We start from the raw sequence: 21,328 nt of genomic DNA, 5'->3' as shown, positions 1-21,328 counted from the left end.
AGAGGAACAGGGAAGAATAAACCCTGGTCAGACCCACTTCACTCTCCCTTCCAGCCTCTGCTTTTTGTCCTGGTGTGACATGGGCCTTTTCATGCAACATTTTGGAACGTGAGCTAATGCCCACCAAGTAGAGCTATAAGTCCCCGTTAGTGCTGAGGGCACATCATTGATCTCTGGGGACAACTGAAAGACAAAACAGGGATGGGAATGAGCAGAGACGCCCGTAGCAGGACCTGGGGCAAATCAGCCTGTGTAGGGTCCAGATGCGGTGGTGTTGGTGGGGTGGCAAGTGGCTGGATGCAAAGCTGGCCCAGCTCTGCGGGGCCTGGGGCAGTCACTCTGATTCCCACCCCCAGGGATGGCTCTGGGAGTGAAGGTCATAGGTTCAAGACGAGTGCACCAAGGAGGGGACATGGAGAGCAGAGCACACCAGCCAGAGGCCTGTGTCACACTGGCAATCTGATGTGCCAAAAGATCATGGGCTTAGGCCCAGCATGAAATACTATAAGCCTCCCTTGGTAAGGAAGGCCACTGGGAACACATCAACAAATTCCGGAGGACAAAAAAAAGAGAAAATAAGAAAGAGAATGAGGCCACTGATTGATAACAAGGGATCTTCCTGGGCTGGTAGATGGCCATCTTGAGCATAGCCAAGAGCAGGGCTTGGTGGGACTGCAGTTGGGGAGTGCATAAAAGAGAAGGTGCAGGGAGAAGTGCTGCCAAGACCTCAGCAGGAGGTTCTGGAGGAGATGGTGAAGGAGCTACAGGTAGGCATGTGCCCCTCTGCTCTTAGACAAGGCAGGTATAAGGGTGTCTGTAAAGCATGCCAGATACACACCCAGACAGCTCTGTGGAGGAGCCACCAGCTGAGGTCCCAGGTGGCTCAGGATCAAGGTGGAATGTATGCTCTTCCACTGGGGGACCCTTGCATCCTCATTGAGCATATTCCACCTCTTAGTGTCTGGGCAGGATGCGAGGATGGGATGGTGGAGGGTACAGATCACAAGTGTGTAGAGTTGGCAGCAGCAGAGTCTGGAAGCAGATTGACTTGGTATCCTCCAGCCTGCTGAGATGATGGGGTGGGGGTTGCTGCAGGGGCTGTTCAGGCTGGGATCCCTTGATGAGCTCCAGGGGCTGGGGGATAATGGTGGGCAGAGACTGTCCTCGCACAGGACCTTGTTGATGTAAGCGAGGGCCCAGTGTGATACAGGTCTATTCGCTACTTTAAAGAACTTTACTTGCCCACCAAGTACAACTATAAGCCTGGGAAAGTGGCAACTTATTTCTGGGACAAATAACAAAATAGGGACAAGAGTGAGGGTCAAAAGTTTACATCTCGTAGACGGAGGGGGCACACCAAGCAGAGCACACAGGACAGTGTCCGCTGTCCCTTGAACGAGTCCAGTGGACCTGCTTGGGGATGTGAGCAGACGAGGGACAGAAAAGTGGTCCCATAATCGCGGGGGTCCTCTCAGCCAGTTTCCTTCCTGGTCAGCTAGATCATTACTTTGCATGTATGGCCAATCTAAATTTATTGTGTGATTCACCAGTTAATTGTGCGATAGTTACTTTTCACTTGCAGTCAGTCTAAACTTACTGCACGATTCAACAGTGGATTGTGTAATATATGGGTATAGGTTGTAGCGGTGTTGGTCTAAGGACAGAGGCAGACAAGATTCTTTGGGTAAATCTGATATGTTTTATTAGACCAACTCAAATAGAGGAATTTTTACTCCTTTTTGTGAAAAGAGTACTGCGTCCAGTTCTGGGCGCCGCACTTCAAGAGGAATGTGGCTAGCATTGAGAGGGTCCAGAGGAGGGCCACTCGCATGGTCAGGGGGCAGCGGGTCACGCCCTACGAGGAGAGGCTGAAGGGCCTGAACCTGTTCAGCCTCCACAAGAGAAGACTGAGAAGGGATCTGGTGGCCATTTACAAACTCACCAGGGGGGACCAGCGGGGATTCAGGGAGGCTCTGTTCCCCCAGGCACCACCGGGGGTTACTAGGAATAACGGCCACAAATTGTTAGAGAAGGTTCAGGCTGGACATCAGGAGACATTACTTTACAGTTAGGGCCGCCAGGCTCTGGAATGGGCTCCCAAGTGAGGTGGTGCTCTCCCCTACCTTGGGAGTCTTCAGGAGGAGACTGGACAGATATTTGGCTGGGGTGTTATGACCCTGCACTCATTCCTGCCTGAGCCAGGGGGTCAGACCTGATGATCTGCTTAGGTCCCTTCCAACCCTAAGCACTGTGAAACTATGAAATTTTTCCAACTATTTGAGTTAGATTTAGCAGATTTACCCAAATAACCTTGTCTGCCTCTTGCGTAATATATGTAATGTAGCAGGGGACTCTGATTTCTCTGATACGCAAAGAGAGAGATCTCAAGCTTTTGTGAACCCACATTCGCTTCATTGGATGTTGTTTAAAGACGTGCAGGAAGCAGAGTATAAGGAGAGAGAAATTAGAATAGGGAGGGGAGGGAGAGTAGGAGGGAGGGTGGAAGGGGGCAGTTCTTAGAGAGAAAAATGCCAATAGGAACAAAGGGGGTCACAAACTAATCCAGGCAATGAGATGAGAATCCCTAGTCCCTGTTTAAACCAGATTGAACACAGTCCAGTCTGTGACTGCTTTCTTGTTCCTCAGTTTGCCATTCAAACTGATTTTTAAATATTTTTTTGGCCAGAGAACAGCAATCCCAAGGTCAGCAATGGAGCATCCAAGGGAGGGTGAAGTATCTTCCTCAGGGTCTTGTGTCTTTCTGCAGCTGATCTCAAACGGGCGTTCATTTGTTCTATACCTAGAGATCACCCAGTCTGTTTGCAGACAGGCACTGTTCACAGGGGATGGCATACATGACACTGGCAGAGCTGCAGCCGAATGATTCTTGGATGTCATGCACCTTGTTATTAGGTACAGTGGTGGTGTGGTCTGGATGGGTATAGGGGGACAGCCGAATTGTGGGGCCACGATGAGGTCTGGTGCCTTGGTAGTTATGAGAGCTCTTCAGTCTGTTGTCTCTTTAAATGCAATGTCTGAACAGATTTCAGTTTTTATTGGTTGCCCAGAGCACCGCCTCAGCGGAGAAGAGGGCAGGAGGCATGTGGGAAAGGAAACCCAGGGGCTGGAAAGGGAGGCTTGCTCAAATTACCGCCTACAAATTAGAGCAGTTTAGCCAAGAAGGGAAAGGAATCCCAGCAAGCTCTGCTGGAGCCCCGCTGGCTGGCTTGGAGGGGTAGGAAAGAGAGAAATCCAGCTGATCTTGCAGCCAAGATGAGCAGAGATGAGAACTATTATGGCAAACATGGTAAGAGTGTCACCTTTGCGGGGCCTGTCTTCTCCATAGGGAATGCACTGTAGTGTGGGGTCTGCTAGTTCTGGGTGGCGAGGCCTCCCATGGGCTGGCTGTACAGGTTGGAAGCCAGGGGCAGGATCATGGCACAAGCCCTGAGCTGGACAGGGTGGGTCTTGGTTCTGTGCCTTTGTGGGTCTCCAAAGCCCCAGGATCCTTGCCAGCAGCTTAAATGCATTTCTGATCCTTGGTGGAAAGAGGCTGGGCTGACCTCTGGTATAGCTGGAAAGCAACCCCATGACGAAATGGATTTTCGTGGGTGAAACTCCCCCTAAGCAGCTGGCTCTGGGGTGGGCACAGGGCAGAGGGGGGGCCAGAATTCACATACCAGCTCCTGGGTGAAACAAGACGGCAGCCGCCTCTCATCCGCCTTTCTTTGTGGCTGTTTTTCCTCAATTCACTACCTTACATCTGCTTTGTGCACACTTTCACAGCAGCTCAGGAAGGGTACTTCGGTTCACGGTCATTTGTGCTGTGTGTGTGTGTCTGTGTCTATGTATGCTTATGTATACATGTGCAAGTTATCAAGGCAGAGTGTGTGTGTGTGTGTGTCTGTATGCATATTATATATGTCTAACAAAAGCAGATTGTGTGCGTGTATCTAACCAAAGCAAATTATTTATGTGTATGTGTGTGTGTTTATATAGCTGTGTGTGAGTATGTATGTATGTATGTATGTATATAGATCTAACAAAAGAGATTGTGTATGTAGATTACATACATGCATGCATATATACATATATATAATCTAACTAACCAAGCATTTGTGTGTATACATGTGTGTGTATATGCATATCTAACCAAAGCAAATTGTGTGTGTAACCAAAGCAGATCTCTTAGACTATCTATCTATCTATCTATCTATCTATCTATCTATCTATCTATCTATCTATACATCTGATTTGTTAGTCTACAGAAATGTTTCTCAATCTTTTTAGACTCAAAGCACCCCTAGAGCTTTGAGGCATGCCTGTATAGAGCAGTTGTCTTGTTACAAAGATCTCAGCAAAACCCCACCGCTGTGCCTTTCTGTTTGCAGTCTCTGAGTTTCTCTTGTGAATCCTGTTGGTACAACATTGATAGCCTTATGAGGCACCCTTGAAAGGATCTCAAGGCACCTCAGGGTGCCATACTACCCCAGTTGAGAATCACAGCTGTATAAGGTTCCAACCTACACTGCTTTCTACTTTTCTTTTTGGCTGCAGCCCCTGTTGTGGAAATTCAACGGGGAGCAGTGGGGGGGAATCATTTAAGGCCTAGCCCACATGGGTACCTTCTTCCTGGATGAGAAGCAATACACCAGTGTAAAGTCTCTTCATGCCTGCGTGCTAGGGAGGCCGACCAGGTTTAACTTCACTGGCTTCTGTGCAGTCTTGTCTATCTGTCAACAAGTGGTGAATCACTTAGCAGCATGCCGTGGGTAAGCTCATGGCTGACACTCCCTGCTCCGGCATCCCCTTTCCAAGGCTACCCAGTGCCTCTCTGACCCCTCTGCCTCAAAGCCACTGGGGATTTTCCCTTCGTTTCTGATTGCAGCAGCCAAATCCCAGTGTTCCCTTTGTTCCCTCCTTTCCCCCTTTGTGATCAGCAAATAGCCGGAGCAGGAGGAAAGGGGGTCTAGTTTGGGGATGTTGTCACAGGAATGAGGAGGTTCTCCAGGGGGGAAGGAATTTCTTCAAGGTTAGGGGTACCTGGGAAGAATGCCTGGGCTGGAAATGCTGGGGGTGGCTACAGGCTGGGAGGTGGGGAATGGTCCCTTGGCTTGGGAAGACCAGACCTTGAAGACTGCGATGGAGCTGGGATGTGGGATTGGAGGCCAAGCCTGTCCCCAAAGGTTATCACTTATCAGAGCCCCAGGGATGTTTTCCATGTTGGATTTTGGGGATCCCTGGCTGGAGCTTGTCGCTTTGTGAAAGGGGCCATGTTCTGCAGTCATTTCTTTACATTCTCCATGTTTCAGGGTGGGGAAGCGCCTGGCAGATAGCATGGGGGAGCTAGCAAGGACCCCGCCCTGCTGATAAGCAGAGAAGGGCACTGCCAAAATATGTTGCTCTTCTGAGTACAAAGCAGGGGGGGAAAGGCTGAAAGGGTGGCAGTGGATCAGAGGCAGATCCAGGATTTGATTGGTTCTGCACCCACTGGTGGAAGAAAACCAGGCTGCAGGAAGCTCTGGGGACTTTTCAAAGTCCCTGAAGCAGGTAAACAATTCCTGCTTTCCTCTCTATGCTCAGAGGTGTGTCTCTCCCCTCCTCCCCTTTCTCTCCTCCTCCAGTCCGCCTGCTGTCCTGGGGGCAGGGGAAGCTTCAGAGTTGCTCCTGCCCTCTCCCGCAGCAGGGCTGGGCTCAGTTGGGAACAGAGACAGCAGCAGTGGGGAGGCAGTGGGTTCCCCCATACTGCCTGGACCAGGAGGAGCAGGTGGGGAAGCCACTGACACTGCCCAAGCTGAGTTCAGCCACCTCACAGGACAGGTGGAGAGGGCAGGGGCAGTCCTGGAAGATTCCCCAAAAGCAGCCAGGGCAGGTAGGGAGAGGAGGGGAGGGGACATGCCTCTGAGCATGGAGGGGAAGGGGGGGATTCTCTTCCACTTTAGGGACTTTAAAGAAGTCCCCAGAGACTCCAGGTGGCACTGCCCCCACTCTGGATCTGCCCCTGGTTGGATCCAGCCCTGTCCTGTTTCTCCAAGAAATCCCCCCCTGCATGTGTTCCCTCTGCATTGGCTGCTCTCTCCACATCAACTCCCTCATGTATCCCTGAAAGCTTCTGAGCTTTCCAAGGAGGACTGGGCACCAGGCTCTTTCCCAGGGTGGAGCAAATGCTCTGGCTTCTACTCTTGACTTCCACCCAAAGGGTGATTGGGTGTGAGGGTGGTTGTAACCTGTTGAACACAGAGATTTCTGGCAGAGACTGGGCCTTGCTGAGCGTACCATCAGCTCCAAGTAGGTTTGTCAGAGGCCCTTGGTAGTACCTAGAAATGTCTTTGGGCTGTGGACTGTCTCTCTTGGAAAAGTCCCAGAGCGGGAATGGAAACTTTCTCTGAACGTTGGCTGGGAATCCATGAAGAAACTTGTTCTGTAATCTGGCTGGGAGCTGTTCCCAGGCTTGAAAAGAAGGAAGGCTGGGAGGGGAAAATGATCACAGAATCCTAGAGAAGTGGGGTTGGAAGGGACCTCAAGCAGTCGCATCAAACCCAACCCCCTGCCTGTGGCAGGATCAGCCCTGTCCAAACCATCCCAGACAAATCTGTCATCTAAACTCTGTAAAACTACCCTTACACAGCACCAGGCATCACACCTGAACCTGCCAAAGCGAAAGCAGGGGGACCTTGGCAGCCAACATCCTGCTGCTGCTGCAAAAGGTTAATACATTTGTGAGATTCCCAGGTAGAGGCTGTGCACCTGCGATGGAGGAAGACACGACCTCTCCCCCCCGCCCCAGTCCATTCCAATCTTATCAGGGGGGAAATTCCTTCCTGGTCTCAAATGCAGCATCAGTATGACCCTGAGCAGAGGGGCAAGACCCTCTAGCCAGGACCCTCCAGGTTTGAGTCCCAGCAGGATTATTGACTCAGCCCAGTCACCACCCCCAGCTGCAACCAACACCCAATGCCTCTGAGGGAAGCTTAAAAACCCCTTGACACATGTTGCTGGGTTGTTGGCCGTAGTCCTGTTGGTCTAAGGACATAGGCAGACAAGGTTCTTTGGGTAGATGTGATATCTTTTATTAGTCCAACTAAATAGTTGGCAAAAAGTTCTTTGCCAGCTTTCAGGCACAAACACTATTCTTCAGGCATTGGGAGACCACTGTTGTTCTGAGCTCTTCAAAATAGAAAGGAAGTTAAAAGTGTGACAAGAAGTCTGTCAAAATGTAAATAGGTAGAAGTTTGGCCGACAGTGGAGGAGGAGGGGAAGGGGAGAAAGGGGGGGGGGAAACGTGAAGGAATGCAAATGGTAAGCTTCAGGCAGGTACCTGGTGAATTAGGTGTCAAACAGGTTGTAATGTGTCATAAATCCAATGTCCATAATTTTTTTGTATCCAGTAGATTTATGAAGTGAAGTTTTTGTAGATTTCATAGACCTTAGGGCTAGAAGGGACCTCGGAAGATAATCGAGTCCAGTCCTGTGCCCCAAGGGTAGGAAGTCAGCTGGGGTCAAAGGATCCCAGCAAGACAAGCATCCAAACACTTCTTAAAGGAGTCCAGAGTAGGACCTTTCACCACCTCTGGAGGGAGTCTATTCCAGGCCTTGGGGACTTGGATAGTATAGTAAAGAAGTTTTTCCTTATGTCCAGCCTCAAACAGTCTTGGAGGAGTTTGTGACTGTTGGACCTTGTCATCTCTTGGGGCACTCTGGTAAACAGACGTTCCCCCAGATCCTGATGCACACCCCTGATGTACTTATAACCTGCCACTAGGTCACCCCTGAGCCTGCGCTTTTCCAGGATGAAGAGTCCCATGGCTCTCAGCCTTTCTTCATAAGGCCTATTCTCTTGTCCTCTGATCATGCGTGTGGCTCTCCTCTGGACTCTCTCAAGCTTCTCCACATCCTTCTTGAATTGTGGAGCCCAGAATTGGATACAGTACTCCAGCTGTGGCCTCACTGAGGCCAAATACAGCAGGAGGATGACATCCTGGGATTTACTTGAGAAGCATCTATGAGTGCAAGCCAGAGTTTGGTTTGCTTTACCAGCTGCAACATCACGTTGGTGGCTCATGTTCATCTTGTGGTCAGTCATGACCCCCAAGTCTTTTTCAGCCATGGTGCTAGCAAGTGTAGCACTGCCAAGCCTGTAAGCATGCTGCGGGGGGGGGTTCCCCAAGGTGGAGTACCTTGCATTAGTTGGTATTGAATGTCATCAGGTTTGTATCTGCCAACTTTTTGAGCCTATCCAAGTCAGCCTGATTACCAGCCTGTCTTCAGATGTGGATGGTCTACCCCAAAGTTTAGTGTCTTCAGCAAACTTGGTTAGTCCACTTCTGGCACCAGCATCCACATCATTGATAAAGACATTAAAGAAAACAGGTTCAAGGACAGAGCCTTGAGGGATGCCATTGGTCATGGAGCACCATGATAATTCACTTCGGTTGATTACCACTCTCTGGGTCTGGCTTCAGAGCCAATTCCCCGGCCATCGGACTGTGATGTAGCCAAGGCCACAGTTGGCCAATTTTTCCAAGAGGAGATCATAGGACACCAGATCAAAGGCTTTTTTAAAATCCATGATGATGATGTCAATCTCTTCTCCCTTGTCCAAGTGATATGTCACCTGGTCATAGAAGGAGATGAGATTGGTCAGGCAAGATCTACCCGCAACAAACCCGTGCTGGCTGTCCCTCAGTTCATAGGTTCGTTTATGAAAGGTGTTTTGTAAATTCCCTTTGAGGATTAGAACTGAGAGATTGGAGAGGGAGTGATTGTCTTCCCCTGTGAGAAGTGGGCATCCACAAGTAATTGGATATTTTCATCTTTGATGGATTTTCAGTGTGCGTTCATTCTGGTGCACAGTTGTTTGGTTTCTCCTACATATTTTCCATCGGCATTTGGTGCACTGGATGAGATGTATAACATTTCTGGAGGTGCAGGTGTAAGATCCAGGAAGGGTGATGGCTCTGTTGTGGGGTGTAGTAATTGTAGGGGTGGTGGAGATGTGTTGGCAGGTTTTACATTTCTTGTCCTGGCATGATCTGGATCCAGTAGGTGTGGTTTGGGTCATAGGGAGTTTGCTTCTGGTGATGAAGTTAGTGAGCTTTGGTGCTTGTTTAAAGGCTAGGACAGGTGGTTCTGGGAAGATCTCTTTAAGAATAGGATCTTCTAGTATAGGTTGCAGTTGTTTGAGGATTTTCCATATAAGTTCCAGGGAAAGATGGTATGTCATAACTAACAGTGTGCAATTCATGGGGGTTTTGTTTTTGTACTGCAGCAGTTCTTCACATGGTATCCAGGTGGCTCTTTCAAAAGTAGGATCTATCTTTCTGGAGGAGCATCCTTGTTGGGTGAAAGCCCTTCTGAGATTTGTGAGGTGACCATTGCAGGTATTCTGCTTGCTGCAAATGTGGTGGTATTGGAGAACCTGGCTGTAAATTACAGCTTTTTTTGGTGTGTTTAGGGTGATTGCTGGTTCTGTGTAGATATGTATGTTGGTCTGCGGGTTTCTTGTGTATCATGGTCTGTATTTTACCATTTTAGATATTTATTATAGTGTCTGAAAAGGAAATGTTGATGTTGGAGTATTCAGGAGAGAGTCTGATGGAGGGGTGACTACTGTTGAATTTGTGATGGAAATCAGAGACTGCAGGTTTTTCATCCAATTGATGAAGATCTCATCTATATAACTCAGGTGTAACATAGGTTTGATGGTGCAGTTCTTGAGGAATTCTTCTTCCAGGTAGGCCATAAAAAGGTTGGCATATTGTGGGGCCATTTTGGTTTCCACCATGGTCTGGAGGAAGTGTTGGTTGTTGAAACTGAAGTTGTTGTGTATGAGGATGAAGTATACAAGTTCAGTAACATCTTGAGGTCTGTACTCTGAGTTGTAATCTTGCCTGAAGAAGGGTGACTGCACCCAAAAGCTTACAGATAACTTTTTTCCATCTATTTAGCTGGTCTAATAAAAGATATGCCATCTACCCAAAGAACCTTGCTTGCCTTGATGCATGTAGCAGCAAGGTGAGGAGGGGCAACCAGTAAAGCACAGAAGCCTTGGAAATCCCCATGGAAGAACCCAGGCATCCCTACGCCTAGATCATCCCCAGCCAGCAGGGGTGCGTCCAGACGAGTGCGCATGTGCCTCTTGCAGCATCTCAAAGCAGTTTGAGACGCTGCTAGGAACAAAAAAATGTTCCCCGCGCTGCATATTTGCAGTGTGGCCTCTAAATGTAATACCTGGAAATCCAGTTATCAACCTCCCCTCCCCCCACCCTTTTCCCTCCCCAAAAAAACCCTACAGAAAAAAGTAGGGCAAGGCACGCTGTTGTAGTGTGCCCTGAAGCAACCAGAGGCAGGGGCCTCAAAAGAGATGCTCTAGCAGGCAGCCAGAGTTGTCTCTATGGTTGCCTCTTGCCCTGCTGCTCCAGCGAGCTGTCTCGGCATGCAGCGCAAGGTAGAGCAGTGCAGGCTGCAGCGTGACCCAGGCCCAGGCTCTGGCCCAGGCAAGTAGGGCCTGGGGGTTGGGGCTGTGAGGGTCCGGGGGACTGCGTGTGGGTGGTGAGCTGTCCGGGAGGCCTTGCATGGCCCGCAGCCCCGCCACAGCAGCAGCAGCCATGGAGGGCTCAGGACCCTCCTGGCAGAGACAGGGCATTTGGCTGTGCACCTTTGGGCAGGACCAGGCCATTCAGGCTGTCACCCGGGGTCCCGGGGCCGCGCGTCGCACTGGGCCAGGTTCTGCCTCCATGGAACCGGCCCGGCTTGGTGGTGTCCGAGGCACTTGGAGGCAGGACGCAGTCCCTGTGAGCAGTGCCGGGACCCCGGGTAACAAGAGCGGCCCGGTCCTGCCTGAAAGTGCATGGCTCCGGACCAGGCCAGACCCATGACATGCGGCACCGGCAGCACTGGGTCTGAGGTGGCCGGGGCTGTACTGCACCGTGGGGGGCTCTGCCAGCAGCAAGTCCTGAGCGCCCCACAGCCACTGGGCTGCCAGGGGAGGGGGCGGTGCACCCTGCGGGGGGCTGTGCTCTGTGCTTTGCAGCCCTGCCCTGTGCCCACACCAGCGCTGGGACATGCAGCCCCAGCCCAGGGAGGACTCCTGGTCCCAAGTATCACTTGTGGGGTGTGATGGGCTGGGGGGAGCAGTGGAGGTGTCAGCAGGGGTGTGTGAGAGAGATTGGGATTGGGGTGGGGGAGCGCTCCAGGTAGGAGAGGCCTCCAGAGCCTCGCTTAGAGCCCCCGTCCCCCACTAGAGCAGCCTGTGCAGGGGGAGGCTGGCCTGGGAGGAAAGGGGCCCAGCTCAGTCCCTGATCCCCAGTCTAGGGCTTCCCAGGGACAGCATGGGGCAGGGAGCAGTACAGCAAGAGCTGGCACTGCTCAGAGTCACAAAGCATTGGGTGGGACAGCTGCAGCTGGACCCATGTCCTGGTGCTGAGACAGAGCTGTGACTGGGAGGGAGCTAGTGGGGGCAGGCAGGGGCTGCAGGTCAAGAGCGAGGGCACTGGGGGTGGGGGAAGATTGGGGAGGACTGTGGGTTGAGAATGAGGGGCAAGAGCAGGCACAAGGCAGTGGCATATCAGTGTTGCTCAGCACCGCACATCCTGGTGAGTGAAGGTGGTAGGGGTAGCTCTGATTTTCCTATGACAAAAAAACCAAAAGTAAATGCCAAAGTGTATAGATATTTAGAATCCATTTTATTATGATGATAGAGGCACTAATGGGCTTCCACATTGCTTTAAACTTGTAAATATATCAATAAAACATTGCCCAACTGAGCTTTCTCTATATATAGCAGTATTTCATTTTAATAGCAAAAGACCACAGATATTGGGTATTTTAATGAGAGAATTTGGGTTTCTTATCAGAGAATTTGCAATTTTTAAAGAGGGAACACCAGGATCTCTGCTGGTGAGACAAGTGGTGAGACCCGGGCAGAGGAGTTTGTCCAGAGCCAGCACTGGGGACCAGAGATGACCCGAGCAAGGTCCGGGGCCTGGGGCAAATCAGCATGTGCAGGGCTCCGCCCCCAGATACAAGAAAGCTAGAGGCGGATTCGGTGGCAAAGTGCAGGGTTCCAAGCAGCCGGATGCGCTGGATTCGGCTGGGGGGCACCAAGCAGCCAGATGTGAAGCCAGCGGCAGTGTGGAGTTGCTGCAGATGCTCTGCCCAGCTTCACAGGGCCCCCCGAAGTGCAGGGCCCAGGGCGGTTGCCCAGATTCACCCCCCCCACCCACCCCCACCGGGATGGCCCTGCTGGGAACCCAGCTGGAGAGCAGACAAGGTGGCTGACCTCTTGGTAATCTGGGGCCAAGAGGACATGCTTTGACAGTTCAAAGTGGGCCACTGCAAGGAGCACATCTTCTGGACGATAGCTGCCCAGATGGCAGAGCAGGGGCATCAGAAGGCCTGACAATAGTGCCGCCCAACACCCAACTGCGTGGCCATGGCTCACTGGCAGCTGGCCCAGTGCAGGAGCTCTGCTGCAGTGCCCATACCACAACCTAGGTGGCTGTGCAGTCCCCGTCCAGGTTTGGCAGGCGCGCAACTATGGGGCCACTGTTTCAAGACTGGGGATACTGTCACAGGTGGCAGCAGGTCACAGCCAGGCAGCAGCCCCCACTGCTAGACTGCTGCAGTGTAGTCCCACTCCAGGTTAGGGCTGCTTTGGCTGTCTACCTGGCACAAGGGGTAGTGTCCCCAGATACCAGCAGGCTGGGTCTCAAAAGCTCCTGTCTATTTGTATCTTCCAGAGATCGTGGGCCTTAAGGCCCACCTAGTTAACTAATAGCCCCCACTACTGTGTGGGGCCAAAGTCTGAAAGATGCAACTGATTTTTTGTGGGACAAGGAAGGAAGAAAAGGGTAGAAGTGATGTGGGGGTCATAGGTTCAAAATGTGAAAATAAGTTCTCCGGAGGGGGACACCAAGCAGAGCCCCCCGGGCTGCACCCACTGGTCCTCAAAGGCATCCAAGGAGCCAGTGGACTCAAACTCCTGATGGCAAGAAGTCCTGAGCTGCTTGCAAGGTCAAGTTTTTGTATGGCTGGGGCTGGCACCCCAGGCAGATTTTTATACTACTGAGGAGCTGGGCAGGGTCAGTTTATGCTAAGTGGCACAATTTGCCCCACACCAAAGTTCATGTTCAGGCACATGGTCTGAGGCAAAAATCTCCAGCACAAATTTGTGCCACTCCTATTTGAGCATCTGCAAGCCCTGGCTGTCCACCCTCTCCTTGAACACCGCCAGTGATGGAGAGCCTACAACTCCCCTGGGCATGCATGGTAGGGGGGCGGGGGGGTGTCTCCACCTTTCTGGGAGGCCTTTATGTGTTTGTAACTGTTGAGGAGGCTGTCTTAGCTGGTGTTGTATCACTGTTATTGGAATGCCAGTCCCAGGAAGAAAAATTAGGAGGAGTTAGGGGCTTTTACTGGGGTGCCGGGAAAGGAAGATAAGGAGAGAGAGAGGGAAGTGGTGTGGTCTTGTGAGCTGGGTGCATGAAGGAGAGTCAGGGCTCCTGGGTTCCAACACTGATCTCCTGCTGATAGCATACGGGTTCTGCTCTGTGCCTTCTTAGCCTGTAAAATAGCCCTGTTCATGCAAACTGGCTTCCCAGGGAGGTCTGAGGTCCTATATGGTGAATGCTTTGTTTGTAAAGGACTCTCAGATCTTTGAATTAAAAGGCAGCGGGGGAAGGGAGGGGAGATAGCTAGCATGCTTAGCTGATGACTGGCATTCCCTTCCTGGGAGTGTTGCTAATTGTTTTGGTTCCAAAGCTTTTATTTTTAAGTTTTCCAACTGTCTGGGTGTCTTGATATAGCTGCTACTTAAAAGTAAATCATAGAGGCCATAGAGAAGACTGGAAGGGACCTCCGGATATTGCATCTAGTTCAAGCCCCTGCCTGAGGCAGGATCAGCCCTGTCCAAACCATGCCAGACAAATCCAGCATCTAATCTTTTCATAAAACTGCCATCAACCGGGACACAGCACCAGGCATCACACCTGAATCTGACACAGGGAAAACTGGGGGACCACAGTGGCCAACATGCTGCTGCTGTAACAGGTTGTTAATATATGCTCCAGAGACCCCAGGCAGAGGGCCACGGTTAGCAGCTAACCAAAAAAAAAGTTAGATTCAGGCTGAGGTCACATGACGATACAGGAGGGAGGAATGAAGTTCTGGGAATCCTCTATAGCATGTGTACTTCAGGTTGCAGCAAGGGAAGTTTAGATTAGATATTAAGAAACACTTTCCCACTAGGAGGGTAGTAAAGCACAGGAACAGGTTACCCAGAGAAGTGGTGAAATCTCCATCTTTGGAGGTTTTTAAGACCTGGCTAGACAAAGCCCTGGCTGGGATGATCTAGTTGGGGCTGGTCCTGCTTTGGGCAGGGGGTTGGACTAGATGACCTCCTGAGGTCCTTTCCAACCCTAACTTTCTATGATTCTGTGATTCTTATGGGATAAAACCTCCTGATATTATCAAGCTGCCTGGAGTTTTACAGCTAGTCAGGGTGCGAAAAAGCAGCTTTACCTCTTTCATCATTGGATTGCTGAACAAGGGTTTCCTTTGCTTGTCCCTTCTTCCTGTGGGAGCCAGGATCAGCCTAAGTGTTGGCTGCAGTGGATTTCCTGTTCTCAACCTTTGTGATCTGTATCTAGTAGGCCTGGCCTCCTCTTCCTGCCAATGAGAACCTCAGCTTTTTTGCTAACATGCTGCCTTCCTGTCCAAGTTCTCCTTCCAGCTGCCAGAAGAAGCTGGGTTTAAAATTAGTCATCTTCTCCAGACCACATAGATCTGATTTGGATAGGGAAATACAGGGGGCTGCGTATACAGTCGAGAGGCTGCAGACATCTGTACCCTCAAAGGAGCATGGCCATGTAGATAGAGCAGTGGAAAGTGGTGTTCTACTCCTGATTCTACCATCCATGAGCTGCATGAGGCAAGACTATTTTCCTTCCTAGTGCTTTTGTCTACAAGCCAATGGAAGGAATATATCCCCTCTAAGGGCCTTACAACACATTCAAATCCAAACTATAGAAACCAGTATGAACCTCCTGCTCAAAGCAGGATCATCCCCAACTAGATCATCCCAGACAAGGCTTTGTCTAGCCAGGTCTTCAAAACCTCCAAGGATGGACATTTACACATTTTAAAGCACTAACTTTGTAGCTGGTTAGCTCTTTTTGTAGCTGGATGGTCATTTTTATGGTGTGATAATTACTTTGCATGTGTGGGCAGTCTAAACATTGTGCAATTCCCCAATGTATGCATAACATATGTAACATCCGCACACCTCAAAAAGGATGCAGAAGAACTAGGGAAGTCCAGAAAAGAACAAGGATGATGAGTAGTATGGATGGGGGTTGTCTACAAGGGAGAGACTGACAAAGCCAAGCCTATTCAGTTTAGAAAAGAGAGGCATGAGGGCGGACATGAGAAGGGTTTACAAAATACTAAATGGCAAAGAGAAAGTTGATAGGAATTTATTATTGAGCAACTCTCACTAGACAAGAACAAGGGGCACAACATAACATTAAGAGGCTGTCAGTTTAAAGCTAACACAAGGCAGTTCCTTTTAGCGAAGCGTGTCATTAAAGGGTGGAACTTGTTGCCACCAGATGTGGTGGAAACTGAGAGTTCAGTCAGATTCACAAAGGGATTGGACACGTCCTTGGAGGAAAGGGGCATCAGTAGATAATGAGAGTGAGGGGCATGGCCTCTGAATTGGACCTTCCTGGACCCTAAATACTGGAGGCTGAAAGAGGGAGAGGAACAGTAGAAAAAACCCTGGTCAGACCCAATTAACTCTCCCTTTCAGCACCCACTGTCTACCCCCATGTGACACTGGAAACTGGGCAAATTGGATCTAGGGTCTGACCCAGTGAATGCCAGTTCTCATGTTCTTAACTTGTGCCAAGGGCCTAACCAACACTAGCATTTGCCAAGTTCTTGTTGCTTCTGTTTGCACAGTCGCTCCATAAACACTGTAGGGGAAAGGGAGGCCTGGGGAAATCGTCCAGCTGTCCCTGTTTCAAATTATCCCCTAACACAGAGCATTTTCTCCTCTCTCTCTTTTTTTTTTTTTTTAGGGACACCACAAAAATATGACCCCACATTCAAAGGTCCTATTTATGACAGGTAAGAGCAGGGTTTGGGTGCCTGGCAAGGCCATGGGAGGGCTCACGAGTGGGAGCAGAGGATTTGGAATCTTCCAGTTACTGTAGATGAGCTGATGTGAACAAGGGATCCTAGGAAGAGGGAACATAAAGGCAGGGTCCTGTCTTGGCCTGCAGCATAGATGAAGCCATATAGGACTGGCCACTGAGCCTATTCCCTGTTACTACCAGTGGCTGCCTCCTGGGTGCTGGGGTGGGTCCTGGGTTGATGCAAAGGTGCTCTAGGTTCCACTCGTTTGGAGCCGGGGCCTAAGCTTGTTTCTTGGCTCCTCCTTATTCCATCAGGGGCTGCACAGACATCATCTGCTGTATCCTTCTCTTCCTTGCCATCATTGGCTATGTCATCGTGGGAGTTGTGGGTATGTACCCAGTGGCCTCATCAGGCTAGAGTGCCATTTGTCTCCTTCTAGCTCAGGCATTGCAGGAGTCTAGTCTTGGGGTACCATTACCTTTTGGGTGGGATAAATACCCCAGGTAGGCAAGTAGTGAATGCCTCTTGTGTGGTGCCTTTGGGAAGGCAGTTCTGGGAGGTGTGCTTGGGTCTTGCCCAGTTCACTGCCATGGTGGCTTTCATAGTCACAGAGAAGTGAGGCTTGAAGGGACCTCCAGAGGTCACATCTAGTCCAAACCCCTGCCTGAGACAGGATCAGCCCTATACAAATCCTCTCCTGAAGTACGTCAGGTATTGGTGTGCTCCTCTTCCTTGAGGCAGGGTGTCTTCTGTCTGGGTGAAAAGACCATGTAAAAATCTATGATGTAGCAGAGATCATAGGATCATGGGAAGGTTGAGTGGAAAGAGACTTTGAGGTTCCATCTAGTTAAGCCTTCTTCTCAAGGCAGGATCAGGCCTGACTAAACCAGCTTACCCCAACCCAGTGTCTAGATGTCTAGTTGAACACGCCATTCATTCTCTCTGTGGTGCTACCCTGTTTGCTCGTCTTAGGGAAGATTGGCTTGCTAGCTAGTACAGGCCGCTGGCAAATGAAACCCTTTTGACTTGGAGAAAGCTGGAAAAAAGGAATGAGGGGTGCCTGGGTAATCCAACTGAGTTTTTTGTCTTTTGGGTTTTGTTTTGTTTTTTTGTTCCTCCCTTCTCCTATTCAGCATGGACTCACGGAGACCCCCGGAAAGTCATCTACCCCACCAACAGCCGTGGGCAGTTCTGTGGCCAGCAGGGAACTCCGAACGAGTACGTGCCTGAGAGCTCTTGTCTCATAGGAGACAATGGAGTGGGTTGCGATTGCCTAGCTGAAGCTAGTTTCTTCCTCTTGGTCATACAGAGGGAGTCAGACTCTGCCCTGTATCCTTCTGAGGAGGAGAGTGGGGAGGGGGAATGGAGATCTAGTGATAGCCATATCCTAGGACTGATGTGATCAAGGGTTGGTGACGCCATCATTGCAGTACAGTGAGCAGTAAGAAGCTCCAGGCTCAAGGGCGGGGTCTTAAATCCCATTCCCTGGCATGGACAGAGGTTGATGTGTTGTCTTGGTTGCAGGAACAAGCCTTTCCTGTTCTACTTCAACATTATGAAGTGTGCCAGCCCTCTGGTATTGCTGGAGTTCCAGTGTCCGACCACGCAGGTACTGCTGCGGTTTTGCCCCCCTCTCTTTCTCTCTCATGCTTGCATCCCACTGGCATCCCTGGGATATATCCTGTGGGGTTCCTGCCATCCCTTTGCCCTCACTCTCACATGGTCTAAAGCATATGGGATGATGCACAAGCTTTGGATGATGGTTACCCTGTGGTCCCTCAGCTCTGGAATGTTGCTTTCCCTTGAAGCCTAAATGCATCCTTGAATTGATTGGGTACTGGGGGTTATGCCCAGGGGCAGATTTGGGTGGGGATGCAGTGGTGCAATTGCGCTCCCTCCCATCTTTGGTTTTAAACTTTGGGTGGAGCAGAAATCAACTGCCTGGCAACAGCTTGGCATTTCTATTCAGGCAGCAGTGATTAAATCAATTGACTATGCTTATTGTCATCTACTGATTCTTTCTAAGCTCTTCACTCCATAGTAGGTGTTAATGCTCCTTTCTCCTTTGTTTAAGGGTCTTCATGTTTCACTAGTCAAGCTATTCTTTTTTCTGCAATTCTGTGGCTCCTGGTCATGTAGCTTCTATTTTACAGCCCCACAGACTGTTGTTAACTCTGTCTGAAAATATTAATTCAGGTGCAGAAAGGTTAATTTGGGTGAATGTTAGCTCAGGGGTAGAAGTAACTTCCAGGGAAGTGTTGGGTGCGCTGGCAAGAAGTTCAAGAAGGCTTAATATGTTTTATGAATGTGGAAAAGATGGACATGGAATTCTAATGGTGACAGGACTAAAGAAACGATGGCTTTTAAGTTTCCTTGCCTAGTTTGTTGTGTTTTTTTAATACATCATGTATGATATAGAAAATTCATGCACATTCCAATAAGCTATATTTGGTTTTACTTTGATCTTGTATGGCAAACAATAAGAAAGAACATAAACATTGCCATTTCCTGGGTCAGACCCTAGGTCCTTCTTGTCCAGTCTCCCATGTCACAGGGGCAGAGAGCAGATGCTGAAAGGGAGAATGAACTGGGTCTGACCAAGGTTTTTGCCCCCCATACTGTTCCTCTCTCACTTGTAGCCCTCAACATTTTAAGGTCCAAGAAGTTCTGATTCAGAGGCCGTACCCCTCACTCCCATGCCCAATAGCTATTGATGCCCCTTTCCTTCAGAGATGTGTCCAATCCCTTTGTGAATCTGGATAAACTCTCAGCTTCCACCTCATCTGTTGGCAACAAGTCTCACAATTTAATTCCATTCTGGGTGAAAAAGAACTGCCTTCTGTTGCTTTTAATCTGACGGCCTACTAGTTTCACGTTGTGACCCCTAGTTCTTGTCTGATGAGAGCTAGTCAGTAATAAATACCTATTGACTTTCTCTTCACTGTTTAATATTTTGTAAACCCTGCTCATATCCTCCCTCAAGGATCTCTTTTCTAAGCTGAATAGTCTTGGCCTCTTTAGTGTCTCCTCACATGAAAGAATCTAGCCCTAGGACCCTCATTATTAATAAAGCTTCTAGTTTCTTTTTTGGAGAAAAATGTGTTGTGTGCACCAGGCCACCAGCACCACCCTTTTCAAAATACTAGATCTGCTCATGGCCCTGCTCAGAATGTCCTAGAGGAGATGGAGAGAGGAGCCATTTGGTTACCCCTGAAAATTGCAACAGCAAGCAAAGGACAAAAGGATCCATCAAGAGGAACAGGACAAGAGGCTTTTCTTTTCTTGTGGGCTGGTTCTTATACCATGTCTGAAATTCTTTCAGATCTGTGTGACCAAATGCCCAGACCGATATCTTACATACCTAAAGGCCCAGAGCAGTGGGACTGTTTCCAAAAGTGACCTCCAGTACTACAAGGATTTCTGTGTCCCAGAGTTCACAAACCTAAAGAAGGTAAGTGGATTCTTCTGCATGAGGTGAGAGAGGGTGTGTTTCAGACTGCACACCAGGGTTACCTAGGGCCCTGCCATATGTTCAAATTCAAGCTAGATAAAAAGAGCTATGAAGCTGTTACATATTTTCAAGCACTAACATTGTAGCTGGTTGGCTCTTTTCATATCTGGATTGCCATTTTTATGGCATGATAATAATTTTGCATGTGTGGCTAGTCTAAATTCATTGCACCATTGACCAGTTAATTCCATAATTATTTTGCACATTTGGCCAATCTAAATTGACTGTATGATTTGCCAGTGAATTGCATAATATATATAACGTGTGGCTGGGGTCATAGTTTGAAGAAGACTGAGATGGGATTTGATTCCAGTCTTCAAATCCCTAAAGGGTGATGACAGAGTGGATAGAGATGGGCTCTTCTTTATGGCTTTTGAGGATGGGATTAGGAACAACAGATCTGAGCTGCAGCAGGGGAAACTGAAGCTGGAGATGAGGAAAAAGGTTCTGATTCTGAGTTTGGCTGAGCATTGGAACAGGCTGCCCAGAAATGTGGTGGAGAAATCCATTCTTGGAAGTTTTCAGGAACAGGTTAGGCAGACACTTGGCTGAGATAATTTAGTAGGGGATGATCCTGGCTTGATCAGGGGGCTGGCCTAGATGGAGGTCCCTTCCAGCCTGACTTTCCTATGATCCTATTTGACTCTTGACTATTAACTGGAGGCTGGTGCATTTCTTCAGTGGCCTTGAAATTACCAGCTTGAGAACTTAACTTTCATGTATGTGTATCTCTCTCTTCTAGCCCATGCCTGAAGTGCTGAGGGATGGAGATTGTCCAGCCATGATCACACCCAGCACGCCCTGTACGTCTGCCTGGGGGAGTAGGAGGGGGCAGAGGCTTCAAGGGGTCCAAGGAACTGATCACAACTGGTTTAGGAATTCATTCAAGATTTCTTTTTTGTTGGTACAGCAGTATTGGTGGCCAATGGCCGCTTAGGTTGCAAATACATTGCCCCAGCCCCTGGTGACTATGTTGGGATTCCCCACTTGGGATTGGCTCTGACCAGCTCACAGATCTCTTCTGAGACTGGATCAGAGGTGGATCTAGGATTTTGATTGGGGGGGTACAGATGGTATGGCACATCAGCACATATAAGACAACACACTTTTCCCCAGTTAAAGAAAAACTAGATGCTTTACTAATACGGTTAGGGGAGTAGAGCTAGATTATTCATTTTAAATTCAAAGCAAAATTGGAATGTGCATTCATTTGCTAGCTTCTATATCAAGTTTTAAGAAAGCACAACCTAGGCACAAAAGAGTCAAAATACATTGTTTCATTTGTCTTGTAGTCATTACAATTCCATGCAGGTCTTTTATTCAGATTCATACAGCTGTTTGCTGAATAAATCTAGTCTTCTTGAGCATCTTGACAGTGCCTCCAGTGCTTCATTGTCAGTCATGTCTACACCCAGGTTAATCTGACCACTCCTGAGTTAAGATTCATAGCTAGAAATGAAAAAAAAAAACAATCTGCAGGGCTGTGAAATAGAAGAGAGGCATTCCCAGGGATGACTAATGGACAGCAACATTGCAGAAAAAATGACAGTTTGAATGGGGGACTCAAGACCATTAAAAAGATAAAGGGTCATTAGCACCTATGGTGTGGAGAGAGATTAGCAGGAATCAGGGAGATGATAATGAACCATAAAGTCAATGGATTCTAACCATTGACCAGGC

General features: G+C 49.2%; 1 protein-coding gene across 3 annotated transcripts in view; it reads left to right on the top strand.

The window, feature by feature from the left end:
• SLC44A2 (solute carrier family 44 member 2) overlaps positions 1-21,328 on the top strand; it is a 47,284-nt gene that overhangs the window by 4,810 nt on the left and 21,146 nt on the right. The window contains exons 1-7 of one of the 3 annotated variants that reach the window (XM_014606273.3): positions 3,115-3,307; positions 16,080-16,128; positions 16,452-16,525; positions 17,271-17,355; positions 17,662-17,746; positions 19,460-19,588; positions 20,391-20,451. In XM_014606273.3, the coding sequence (XP_014461759.1) occupies positions 3,274-3,307; positions 16,080-16,128; positions 16,452-16,525; positions 17,271-17,355; positions 17,662-17,746; positions 19,460-19,588; positions 20,391-20,451 (517 nt within the window). In that variant the 5' untranslated portion in view covers positions 3,115-3,273. Of the gene's footprint in view, positions 1-3,114; positions 3,308-16,079; positions 16,129-16,451; positions 16,526-17,270; positions 17,356-17,661; positions 17,747-19,459; positions 19,589-20,390; positions 20,452-21,328 lie in introns of those variants that run through there. The other 2 variants (XM_014606271.3, XM_059732356.1) reach the window with 2 other exon arrangements.

The sequence above is a fragment of the Alligator mississippiensis genome, chromosome 8 (assembly GCF_030867095.1).
Source record: "Alligator mississippiensis isolate rAllMis1 chromosome 8, rAllMis1, whole genome shotgun sequence".
NCBI classification, from domain to species: domain Eukaryota; kingdom Metazoa; phylum Chordata; order Crocodylia; family Alligatoridae; genus Alligator; species Alligator mississippiensis.
Note: the sequence above shows the minus strand (reverse complement) of the source record. Positions and strands in the feature narration are given on the sequence as shown.